Consider the following 12,248-nt stretch of genomic DNA (forward strand, 5'->3'; position numbering starts at 1 on the left):
GAGAATGTTGTGTTTGCTAATAGACCTAAGCCAGCAGAGGCTTCACTTGTTTGTTCCGAGTTCACTTGACATTGTTATCTACCCCATAGATAATAACTGAGTGCTGGAGGGGAAGTACTTTATATCAGTCCTCCTAATCCACTGCATATTCAGCTCCTCATAAAGGGTGAAAAACTTAAGAGCTCAGCTTTTATGTTTATGTCAAAAGGAGGGATATTCAATAAATATGTAAAGTGTCTCTTTTGCTTTAAAAAACAAAACCAAACAACTAAACAAAACAGCAGATCTCCTTGTACAGTCCGGTGTCCTGATGTACCCTAAGCCAGCCTCAGGTTTGTCACAGAGTGCTTGGATACACTGTGATTAATCCTGTATAGTTTTGATGCGATATTAAATTTACCCCAACACAACTAAATTATTATTTCAGATTATATTTAATACTGATAATTTTAATTGTATATGTATTCTTTTTTTCTTAGAAATTTAGTATGTAATTTCTTATTATAGCAGATTTCAACTTAGAATGCCCATTTAAAAAAAAAAAGCCAAAGAATCATATGCACTTAAACAAATTTTCAGAATCAGAAATTTTGTTTTGTTTCTTCTGTCTATTTTAAGACAGAGTTTCACCATGTAGCTCTGACTGGCCTGGAACATACTATGGAGACCAAACTGTCCTTGAAGTTGGGCATACGCCTGACTCTGCCTTCAGAGATTGGGGATTAAAGGCGTACACCACAACTCTTGGTTTGTGAAATCTAAATATTTTTAAATTATTATTTATTCTTTTAAAAGTCATATAAGTTTGGGGGGGAAGAGCTTGCTACTATGTGAGAAACATTTAAGTTCAACAATGAATAATAATTTTGTTAGGATTGTCCTTTGTGACAGAAACTACAATAATGTTGCTAAAAAACATATGCTCAAGAGTTAGAAAATGTCAAGTTTGAATATTACACTAACACAGTAGTATTAACATAACAGCAAGGTATCTATTTGCTTTGCAGAGGTTCCCCTTTGCATTGTCTAAAAGAGATAGGACAAGGTCACCCTTCATCAAGCAAGCTAATAGAAAGAAAACACCAGGATGAGTACCCAGAGTAGCCAATGGACAATGTACTTAGCTATAACAATTATTAGGTATAGTCATCTTTAAGCTAACCACTCATTGAAAATAGTTAAAGGATGTTGCCACTCGAGCAGTTCAAGGTATACATAAAAGCCATTTTGCAGAGTATATTACGCTTTGTAAGTTAATAGCAACGTAAGTCATACAATTGTAACTGTAACTATATGTATATATCTATATATATTAGAACCTACATTGGAAACAGTGGTACACATGATTTTATTTTTAAATAAAAAATATTGGCCTGTAGTTAATCACATAATGATAAATAAAAGAAAATTGTTTTAAAATAAAATATTGTTCAAAAAACAAATATGAGTAACTCAGTGGCTTTATTGTGATAGTTTAAACTGTACTTTAGACACCTTCTACAACAATATGATACACTCTAGTATGACATATCAAGAGCACCCATTTTTATTCTTCACATCAGAAAAGAATGATATCATCGGCAAAAGTAAGTAGCTGCAGTGCTGTCACATTAAAACCCCCTTATTTATAAGTGACAATTCTAAATATATGTGCCATATTTGTTAATACTTTGAGAACAGAGCTCATCTTGTTAAGCTCTTGTTTCTTCTATTTTTATGATCATCAAAGGCTCAGAGGATCAGTGTTAAGAACCAGGAGGAATCATATCTCATAGAATTCCTCCTGACATTCCCTCAGTCCTTCCTGTCAGATTACCTCTTGTAAACCTCACAGTGCAGTATGAAACTGCTTCCATCCATGTTAGTAAATGTGCTAAATGGTACAAATAAAATTTTACTAACAATTAGTATGATCTCCAATATCTATCGCATACCATCAATGAAGATACAACTATAGGTAGTCATTATGTTTAATAGTCACTGTGAATTTGAATTGTCACCACTTTATAAAATATCTAATAACTACAGATTCAAAGAATTTTAATAGCAAACATTACTTACGTTCACAAGTGTCCCCTTTCTGCTGATAGCCTGCTTTGCAGATACATTTTCCAATGGGTACTAACCACTCTCCTTCTGCACTGCAATGCATCCTGGGTGAATTTTCTGCCTCTTCCTCGGCACTGCTGACACATGTCCCACGAACCTCAACTAAGGAGGAAAATTCTGAGCCAGTCACTGTATCTGGAAAGACAGCTAAGTTCTCAATAATGGACCAGCACTTCTTGTAGTATACTTTGACAGAAACCAATGCTATGCAAGCCCCTACATCCTGAAAGGCAAGATAGAATCCCTTTTTGGACAAAGGTCCAATCTCTCTCACCTCAGTGTTCAGCTTCATCTTTCTTTCACCAAGGTCACCTTGTGTGAAACTTTCATCTGCAGCAATGGTGTCTATTTTAACATAAAGGTTTTCTCGTATATTCCTGCCGGTGTCGTAGTCTGTTTCATAATAGTACAAATTAAAGGTTTCCTTGCAAGTTCCCAGGACTCCGGGAAGACTATTACAATCCCTCAAGGTGAATTTCAATTCTACAAAAATCCTTTGTGCGTTGCCTTTAGAAATCCAGTTAGTCCGCAGCCAGTTGTTCTGGTTGGGCTCCATGACCTGGCACACCTGGTATGTTCTTATCGGAGTGTAGTTCTCATCCAAACCACTAATTTCTTCCCACTGTAAAGTTTTTGAAAAAGAGGGGAAGGGGGTTCATCAGTCTTTCAGCAAAAGAAAAAAAATTACACTGCATTTTCCAAATAAGATGAATAACCACTGAGCCACAAGTATGGACTCCTGGAAGTCAGAGATGGTCGAGTTCATACCCTCCAGTATCTTAGTGAGCATCATTGTGCTGCTTGATTCTTTCAACATACAAAGAGCATTCCATTCTGTTTTATATCCGCTACGAGAGCACTAATATCTCTTTTCATGTTGAAGTCTGTAGTCTCAGGTGAATCTACAACATGCTAAGGCTAATGATTATTAAAATCACCCCTCACAGCACACAGATGTGGAGGACAACTACTGATAACTCAATCGACATGTTAAGTGTCTGTAGTATCCTTAAATTCAAAGATGCTGGCATTTAGAGCACAATTCCAAAAATACTGGAATGTAAAAACATGGAACAATGTGTCAAAATCATAGTGTGGAATATTTTGCGAATTTTTGAAAACGAGCTGTAAGAAGCATTGAAATCTTTTACAGAGGTACATATTTTTGCCCAGCATCATTTTAAAATTGTACATAAAACCCTATATAATTATCAAGTAGTTCTGAAAGTAAAAGCTACTCTTCTAAGCAAATTGTTTTCAGCGGACAGCCAAAGACACATGGCAAATTAGCAAGCTATGCATGAATGGTTTTAAAATGCCCATTTATCTTGTGATGCATTATATTCTACAAGTGAATTGATTTATACTCATTCACAAAAACAGGGGGACAGATAGTTCAGCAACAAATTCAAAGATGACCGAATCATGTATATTACTTACTGCTCACAGCAAACAAGGTCCATATGTCTAAGAGTTTTAAAGGCTTCTTCAGTCATACCTGTTCACATCAGTAGCTATTCACATCAATAGCTAGTCACATCCTCGCTTACTGTTTCTGCAAAGTTTTCCAACTCATAGTATGATGTTCTCATAATGAAACTGTTATATACTTATACTCCTTTCCCCAGTTAGAAATACTACAAACAAAATATTGAGTATTTTTAAGTCTAAAGTCTCTCGGCATCTGATATCTAAACTATTAACTCAAAGAATTTAGATGAAAAAGAAAACACACACACACACACACATTTGGTAATGATTTTCACTTGTAAAACCTGATCATCAGAGTATCAATTAATTTAAATCTACTTCATCAACTGACTGTGTTTTTCTAAAATCATTTTTATAAAATTAACAAAAAATGATGAATTGAAGACAACTAAACTCAGAAATGTCTCAAGGAGGAAATAGTTATGTAGTAGTTACTACATTTTATTTTAACAGCTTAATGTTTTTCAAAGGCCCTCAAACAGCCAAGAACTGATTCTCATACTATGCTTCTTGACACACATTTTTTTCACTACATCACACTGTGCACATTTTCCATTTATTTCTTGAATTATCTACTTACAGTCTATTTGTAGGTAACTAAGAAAAATATCTCAAATCCTCCACTGATATATTTTTGTCTCCTAAGCCGATTGAAGTTATTAAAAGAGGGAGAAAACAGTTATGATATCTACCAAAAAGCCAAAGCACCAACGTTAAATGTGCTCTTAGGACCGTGCTTCAGCTTACAGAAATCAAGGCTGATTAGTCGAAGGGCTAATCTCAAGTATTCACTCATTTAATAACTATATAACTGTATCATTACAGGTATGAGAAATCAATGCTGTTGCCCATGAAATAGTGTATTTTCAAGAAAGCCAGGAAAGTAAAGTCTCACTATTTAATATTTAGGTCATTGTTTCATTACACAGTTTTTGAGAGTGAAAGTATTTCATAAATGACATAAATTGGAATGGGTGTCTCAATTTACAATGCTTTTTATAAATATTATATGATATTTTTATAAAATTATAAAAATATTTTCTCATTGTTCAGCAACAATATTGCTTTATGTAAGAACATGTGAACAAATCTGTCATATAATGAAAATCCTTGGGATCATATTTTCTTGCACATATTATTGATTCTTACACACACACACACACACACACACACACACACACACACAGTTAAAGTTTAACTCAAGATTCTCTGGACTGATAAACTGCTCATTTGAGCCCAAGATAACACTGACAGTCATAATTTATCATGTTGTGGGTTACATGGATGAAGTACTGCAATCATTTATCAGTTTACTTCTTCTCAGAGATAAAACCATCTTCTGAATCTATTTACTTTAATTGATGGATTGTAGAAAATGGGCTGCATCTGTCATTGGCAAGAAAGGTATTTATTTATTTTTAACCATGAACGTCTTTCTACAATGTATATTTTCTAGTGGAAAAATTATACATCCAAGGAAGTACCTCAGTAGACTTAGAGGTCTTTTAGTTCATTAGACTTTTAGATTACATTGGTAAATTATCTGTCACTTCACCACAATTTCTGATGACCAGCACAGATAATTACTATATAATCCCAGAGAAAATCTCTCAGACTTCAATGTAACAGAAACTCTGAATATTTTCAGCATGCTTAAAATTTCTCATTCTATTAAATGGGAAGTTCTCTCAGTGACTTTTCAGCTAATGCTATACTGATTCTATAATTTTGTTTTTGTACTTTCGTTCTTATGGTAAAATCAGTTGAAAGTGTTTTTTTCTTCATCGATATTTACTGCACCTTTAACCCCAGATTTCCACATGTGTTAAAGATAAACTTAGGTAACAAGGAAGGTTCTTTCTCACAGTCTACTGGCTTCTTCAGAATTGAAGAATTTGTTCTAGCTCATCATCAGAAACTACTCATAAAGATGATGTTGAACTAAACTTAAGAAATATATCTATCTGAATATATTAAAAATTGTTTTAAAAAATTAAGATTCTTCTTAGATTTAGACGGACTTATTTAATGTTAAGTCCCATTCATTTCAGCTGAATTTTGCTGTAATATGGATGTATTTCAGCCATCATTTTTGATTAATAACAGCAGATAGTAAGATAACAACACAAATTTTAAGAAGCTAACATTTTATGGCAAATCTTATGTCTCAATATTCTTTTACAGTTTTTGTTACCTTCTGGAGTCTACTGTGGACAATGTTAAAACTATTTTTAGAAGATGAAAACAAGTTTCATACTGTTTTAAAGAATTACAGAGGTTCTACCTGGTGATCATTACCCAGAAGCATAAGGCAACTGTAGAGGCTTAAGTGAGTTAGCGAAAAGAATGTTCCCTGTAATTAGTAAGTATTTATAACCTGAACAAACAGGCATGATTGATACGACTCACAAAAAGAACTCAAAGACTCTGGGCTTGATTTATTTTATTTTCTCCTTTCTCAAAGTTCAAAGTATACTTTCTATACTTTGAGAATCTAATATCTCATGAGAAAACACAACATTAAACAATAATATTAAGTTTTAAGTATTTTTAATTTATGGACATGAATAGTTCCCTCAGAGGGAAGCTTTCCTGTCTTACTCTGAACAGATACGATCATACTGTATGAGGTATGTACCTACCCCACTGGGTGGAGAGGAAATCCATTCCAATTCTGTTTGTTGTGCTTTCGAGTCCAGTAATAGTACTGAAAAAGAAAAGTTTTATTTTCAATGTTACAAAAAATTAAACACATCTCTAAACATTTTAGGATAAATCTATTTTTTATATGAAATTGCTACTTGATGACTTAAGACATTTATATAAATGCATCAAGCAGTGAAGAGCCACAAAACACAAGCATAGAAAACTTTCTACAGGGGAAACATATTAAAATATACATGCACTTGTTTATACCTTCAATTAAAGTATAAAAATAAATTTTCAGTGAAACTAACATAAAAATGAGTTTAGAAAGCTAAACTCAGGTACAATGGTTGTGCAGTAATAACATACAAGATCTTTGGAAGTCAGGGAGTTCACTACATTTAAAGACACAAACCTACTAAGACATCATCCCCACACTACTATTCAGCCTGGCTCCACTTTTCAATATTCTACCAGCAATATTTCCTATCGTCTCTTGACAACTGGGGTTTAATGTTTAAAGGGGAAAACCCTCATAGCACCTTGCCTTCTATCAATATGAATATAGAAATGTTAAATCTATGTTAAACAATGTTACCATAAGAAACAAGTCTCTGTTATCTACAAGTTGTGCTTTTAAACAAGTTAAGCATCAGCTTTCAAATATATATATATATATATATATATATATATAAAATTTTAAATTGGATACATTTAAACATACTAGCTATTCTCTAAATGGCTTAAGCTCCAAGCTGACTTTTACTAGCAGTTGTATTCCATCTTCAGACTACCAAAAACATAATTAATATTTATGAAAATTGTGATTAAAGTATTATTTGTATTAATGGAATAATTCATTAGAATGTTACCTATTATAACACAATATGCTTTCAGTTGGTCATGATGTTACTCTAAGTTAATTATTCTTATAAAATACTTACTGACCGAATTGATTTTAGAGCTACATAGCTTTGGTGTTTTAAAACAATATACCTGACTCTCAGTATTTTCACAAATGATCTATTGGTCCAGAAATCATCGTGAATATTCTTTACATATGCTTAATGTCACCTCCAGGAAATTGTTCAAATTTTGACTTGAAAATATGTACTCAGATAAACTTCTTAATATTGAAACATATGCAGACTCCAATTTTAAAAGGTTTATGCTTTGAAAGGTAAAGAAGACGGGTGTTGAGAGACAAAAGAAGAGTAGATTATGCGCTCAGTTCCTTCTCCAAGTCAGTTATCCTCAGTAAATGGAAACATATAGATACAAAAACATGAGGCTGGTTTTAGTGTAGTACATTTAAGATTGTCGGGGGTGGGGGGTTGGGGATTGGGGAGAGGGATCGACTCCCTTTCAATTAAAAATACAAGTCACTTATAAATTTTCAATTTGTGTTCTAACTTGGAACACCAGTAAGTCGTTGGATTTGTATATTTAGAAGAAGAGCAATTGTGAAAGGATAGTTTTACCTTGAGAAGGGATGAAGCCTAAGGAAACAAATTCAAGTCACAGAACTCTCTTTTGGAATTTATTGTGGGGAATGGGGAGCTTTTATGTTGACAACAACCAGTGGTTTTTTAAACCTACGTGACCTTTTGGAGTTAGTTTTAAGAATGAAATGAACCCTGAGATTATCCTCTCCTGCTATGCCTTTCCCCTCAGCTACCTGCTGGCCCGCAAGTTAGCAGAGAAACCGGCAAATCAAGAGGAAGTAGAAGGTGGCCAACGAGCTGGTGAGGCTTTCGGAAGCTCTGGAGTGCTGAATGCAATCGCCCCGTGAGCGTCTTCCCTCTGGACTTCCGCACCGAGTCTGCCTCACCGAGCGTCCCGGAGAAGGCACAGAGCAGCTGGCCGCTACCGGGGGTCCAGAGCCGCGGCTCTGCGGTGAGCCTGGAGGCTCCAGCGCTGCCCGAGCATCAGGGCGGGGCGGGGCGGGGCGGGGCAGCCAGACGGCTGCGCCCGCCAACCTAGCGTCCATTACACTTCCAGACCTGGGACTCCAGGGAGCGGGTGGCGCCCAGCCTGGGCTGGAGTCGCGAGGAACAGACGGGCTTTCGGGAAGCGCCTCCTCTGAGGGCGCGGCGGCGGTTGTACTGTCGGGATGGAGAGCAGCAGCCGCAATTAGCCTCAGCGTTCCCGGGCCACTCCTGCCGCGCTAGGGAACCGGGAAAGGGGACCCGGGAGGTCGGTCGCCACCCCAGCTGCCCTAGACGCCGCGCACCTGCTCGCGGCGCTGCTGGCCAAGCTCCTTGGGTGCCGTGATGCCCCGGGCCACCTCCGGGTAGCAGCGCTCAGGGAACGCCACCGCCTGATTGCGCGCCCGAGCGCCGGGAGCGTCGCCACCGAGAAGTCGGGCGCGTTCTCCACCACCTGCCTCTTAAACATCTCGTCTGCATCTAAAGAACTCAGGCTCCGAGAATCAGAACCCTCTCCACGTAGCAGCGGAGGAGGAGAGCAAGAGAGGCCTGCTGGCTGCAGGCACCTCTCCCCCTAGTGATGCAGTTATTTATAGCTCAAACTCCTGCTGGAGTCTGCCAGAGCTCGCGCGCGCCGCTTCGCCGTGCGGGGCAAACTTTTCCTCAGATCCCGCTATTCCGGAGGAATCGGGACAAGGTGGCAGGGTGTCTGCTTCTGGTCACCAAAGTCAAGAAGCTTGAAATGTATGTTTGATGTGTGTGTGTGTGTGTGTGTGTGTGTGTGTGTGTGTAGCAGATGCTGGTCCACCTGCAGACATAACCATCAGCTCAGAGGCACGTTTTTCTCTGAATAGATTCAGCGTCAACACAGACTGCAGATGTGCAAAGTGGGGCCAGAAGGTCAGGCTGTTCCAAAGTAGGGTACTGCACCGGGTTGGGGATGTTGAGTTAACGAAGAAGGGTGGACGATGAGAATAAAGAGAAGCCGCGTGAAATCTTAAGTTTTGGGAATAAAAAATTGAGGACCAGTATGCCCCCTCCCTTTAGTACTGCTATGACCTAAATCTAACAGATCTCTCGCCCTCCATACCCCCCGAACAGGCTTCTAAAGTATCCAAGAAATCAACCTTAGAAACGCAAGCTTGTCAGATGAGGTACCGGTATTGTGACACTGCTTAGCAGCAAGACACTTCCTTTGACAGGATTTATTTTTCCCCAGCTCCAACTACAGGCACCAAAAGGTATTTTACCTTTTGCCAATGGTTCAAAGGAGACGCAGGGAAAAATACCCACGTACAGGCGTATCCTGTGGTCAAAAGAAGCCTCCCCTCGCGTACCAGAACTCATCCCCAGAGGCCAGGACTGGCTACTTGGACTCCCGGAGTACCGGACCTGGGCCAAGTGACTGGAGACTTCTCACTCGGTGGCCTCTCAGTGCAAACTGCCGGCTGCGGCCAGTCCTCCCCGCGGCGGGTCGAGCCCGGGCCCCGCGCGCTGCCTCCCCTCGCGGCCGCATTGTTTCGAGCGGCAGCCGAGCGCCCACCGCAGGCCCGCGCCGCTGCCACCGCCGCAGTGAGCGAGTCGGCGGGAGCCCGAGCGCTCGCAGCCACGGAAGTCCCGGCTCCTCCGGGGAGGTTGGGGGGCGACGCGGAGCTCCACTCCCCAGGTTTCGAACCAACTCTCACTGTGGCGTCCACGGCAGGCCGACCGCAAAAGAAGGACCAGACGCGGCGGTTGGAGCTGAAAACCCGAGATGCTGGATGCAAAGGAGCTCGCTCGCCCTTCAGCCTCGCCACCACGGCCCCCCGAGCTGCCCGGCTGCAGAGCGCGCGCCCGTCCCCGGCCACCCCTTGGAGCTCCCGGGCCCCGACTAGTCCCGGCCGGTCGCCTCTGGTCGATTGGAACTGAGAGCGGGGAGGGGGCGGGGGGTCGAGGGAGGGTCGCCCGGCGCCGGAGGCGCGGCGGCCAGCGCCGCGGACCCGTCGGCTCGTGCAGGTAGACAGCGAAATAAATAAGTCAGAACAAACTTTGCTTTCCTCTGGCCTTACCTTCCTTCGCAGCCTGCGCCTCCCCCGTGTGTGCAAAGCCAAGCAGCCAGATGTAACACAAAATAATCCACGAAGGGTACCGAGTTTGAACAACCATGGTGCATGAGCAGGTTTGATTTTTTTAGGCTGCAGTTGGGTCGCAGCTCTTTAGATGCTGTTTGCTCCGAAGTGGGTTATTATTGTTGTTATTATTGCGCTCCTCGCATCGATCCCCTTCTGGGTCCCAGGCCGGCTGCTCCACGCTTAGCTGTTTGATTTCTCTCTCCCCCCTCCGGTTCGTTCGCACCGTGTTTGCTGCCTGCAAGTCTCCGACTGCAGACCGGCCGCTTGCTCCACACTCCAATAATATCAATTAGGGGGGGAGGAGGCGGGGCTACGAACCCAGAGCCTCCGCCACTCCGACTGAGTGGCAGACGCAGCCCGCCTGCCAGGCGGCGATTCCCAGGGCCGGGGGGCGGGTCCCTACGAAGTGGCCGCCTCTACCTTGGAGGCGGGGTCCTAAGCAGGAGCCAATCAACGCCGAGCGGAGTCGGGTTGCGAGTCCAGGATTCCCTCCTAGATCGGTTGCCCGGAAAGCGGGGACGAGCCGCGTTAGGCCAGCGGCGTGCAGTCGGGAGCACTTGGCTTTTAGCTACTGCAGCTTCACTGAGCTGCATAAACCCGAGAATAACTCTCCCGACTTACACTCCTGTATATAGCAATGCTGCTCAACGTCTTCTAGACAGCATAGGCGAAGCAAGCCTTCCCTCAACTACCAATCACCGACCCCAACCGGGACAGTGAAACTGAGCTATGCTTTTAGAAAGCCTTTTACTTTTTTGTTAGCCGCCTCAGCAGGTCGGATAACTTTGGTTTTCTGCCTTTTTTTTTTTCTTTCTTTCTTTCTTTCTTTCTTTCTTTCTTTCTTTCTTTTCTTTTCCTTTCTTTTGTTTTGAAAAGTTTGAACATCTGTTCTGTAACTCGAGAGGCATGTTTAGCTACTACTCCCCTATCTCTGGAAGAATAAAATTAATCAAAAGTTACCCCCCCCCAAAAAAAAACAATGATTGCCTGAGTTCAGTTCGCAACAACCTATGACAAAAGAAACAGGGAAAGTGGGGCTGGAGAAAGGAAGTCTTTTGTTTTATGCTCGCCTCTTCTCTGGTTCTATCTTCAGCTTCTTAGGCAAAATAGGACCTTAGAAAACGTTTCTTGTCGTTTTTACTTATATGCTTCTCATTTTCTGGGGTCTTTCATAGGTTGCTCTACTTGAATTGTCTCCCATTTCGCTGTGTAAATAACATTCAGTTCTAAAGAAAGCCGCCAGGTACTAAATTCACATAGCCATTCCTTCTACTTGGGCAAACATTTACTATTTTCTGTAGTTAGTCCACAATTATTCTGTAATTATCTTTCTAAAAAAAGCTAACACTAAAAATGTAACCAACATTTCCACTTGAATTCACCCAATCCGAGCTACAAGAAAAAGTGTGTGGAGAAATCTGTTTTCCATTAGGCAGTTTTTCACCCTTTGCAAGCAAGAGGTGGTTGACATTGTAAAATGAAAATCTTAAAAATGTAATGGCCAAATCATCTATGTCAAGGGTCACATTGAGTAGATAAGTACATCATATTTTAAGATGAATTTTCCTTTTATTGTTCTATATTTTTTAAGAAAAGAAAAGAAAAAAAAACACTCATTGATGATCAGCCTTTATTTCTGATGGACAAACACTTCAACCTCGGACTTCCTGGTTGACCTCCGGAAATGTGTGCTGGGTTCTCTCTGATATGTACAGTAGGGATAGTGTAGATAAAAAGAGATAACAGCCCGCAGATACTTTTCTCTTCTTTCTATGGTTTTCCTCTGTTGTTTAACTTGCCTAATATAATTATACCAAAGAAAGAAATGGACATTTCCTTCTTTTCCAATCACGTTGCTTCTGTAGTTTATGTATTAAATTTTACGTATTGCTAGCCATTAGGTCTATTGAATATTTTAGAAATTATGCTTAAAAGCATCTTAAGTGCCCTTTAAAGATGCATA

General features: G+C 40.5%; 2 protein-coding genes across 8 annotated transcripts in view; one reads left to right on the forward strand and one right to left on the reverse strand.

Annotated features, from left to right (window-relative positions):
* The window catches only part of Epha7 (EPH receptor A7), a 152,576-nt gene extending 142,028 nt beyond the window's left edge, over positions 1-10,548 (reverse strand). For all 7 annotated transcript variants that reach the window (XM_085839446.1, XM_021161338.3, XM_021161337.2 and 4 more), the window contains exons 1-3: positions 10,223-10,548; positions 6,243-6,307; positions 2,062-2,731 (exon numbers count right to left, since the gene is read on the reverse strand). In XM_085839446.1, the coding sequence (XP_085695572.1) occupies positions 2,062-2,731; positions 6,243-6,307; positions 10,223-10,319 (832 nt within the window). In that variant the 5' untranslated portion in view covers positions 10,320-10,548. The remainder of the gene's footprint in view (positions 1-2,061; positions 2,732-6,242; positions 6,308-10,222) is intronic.
* LOC147004395 (uncharacterized) lies at positions 8,022-10,082 on the forward strand. The gene is made up of 3 exons (XM_085838496.1): positions 8,022-8,348; positions 8,771-8,918; positions 9,394-10,082. The coding sequence occupies exons 1-3, from the start codon at positions 8,022-8,024 to the stop codon at positions 10,080-10,082; spliced, it is 1,164 nt and encodes a 387-aa protein (XP_085694622.1).
* Positions 10,549-12,248: the final 1,700 nt, after the last annotated feature.

This window comes from Mus caroli, unplaced genomic scaffold, assembly GCF_978045245.1.
Source record: "Mus caroli unplaced genomic scaffold, Mus_caroli_1 scaffold_6, whole genome shotgun sequence".
NCBI classification, from domain to species: Eukaryota; Metazoa; Chordata; class Mammalia; order Rodentia; family Muridae; genus Mus; species Mus caroli.

Coding starts and splice junctions, on each gene's coding strand:
- LOC147004395 (XM_085838496.1), top strand. CDS start 8,022: ATGCAATCGCCCCGTGAGCGTCTTCCCTCTGGACTTCCGCACCGAGTC. Junction 8,349..8,770: donor CTGAGGGCGCGGCGGCGGTT/GTACTGTCGGGA, acceptor AGTTATTTATAG/CTCAAACTCCTGCTGGAGTC. Junction 8,919..9,393: donor AAAGTCAAGAAGCTTGAAAT/GTATGTTTGATG, acceptor ATTTTTCCCCAG/CTCCAACTACAGGCACCAAA.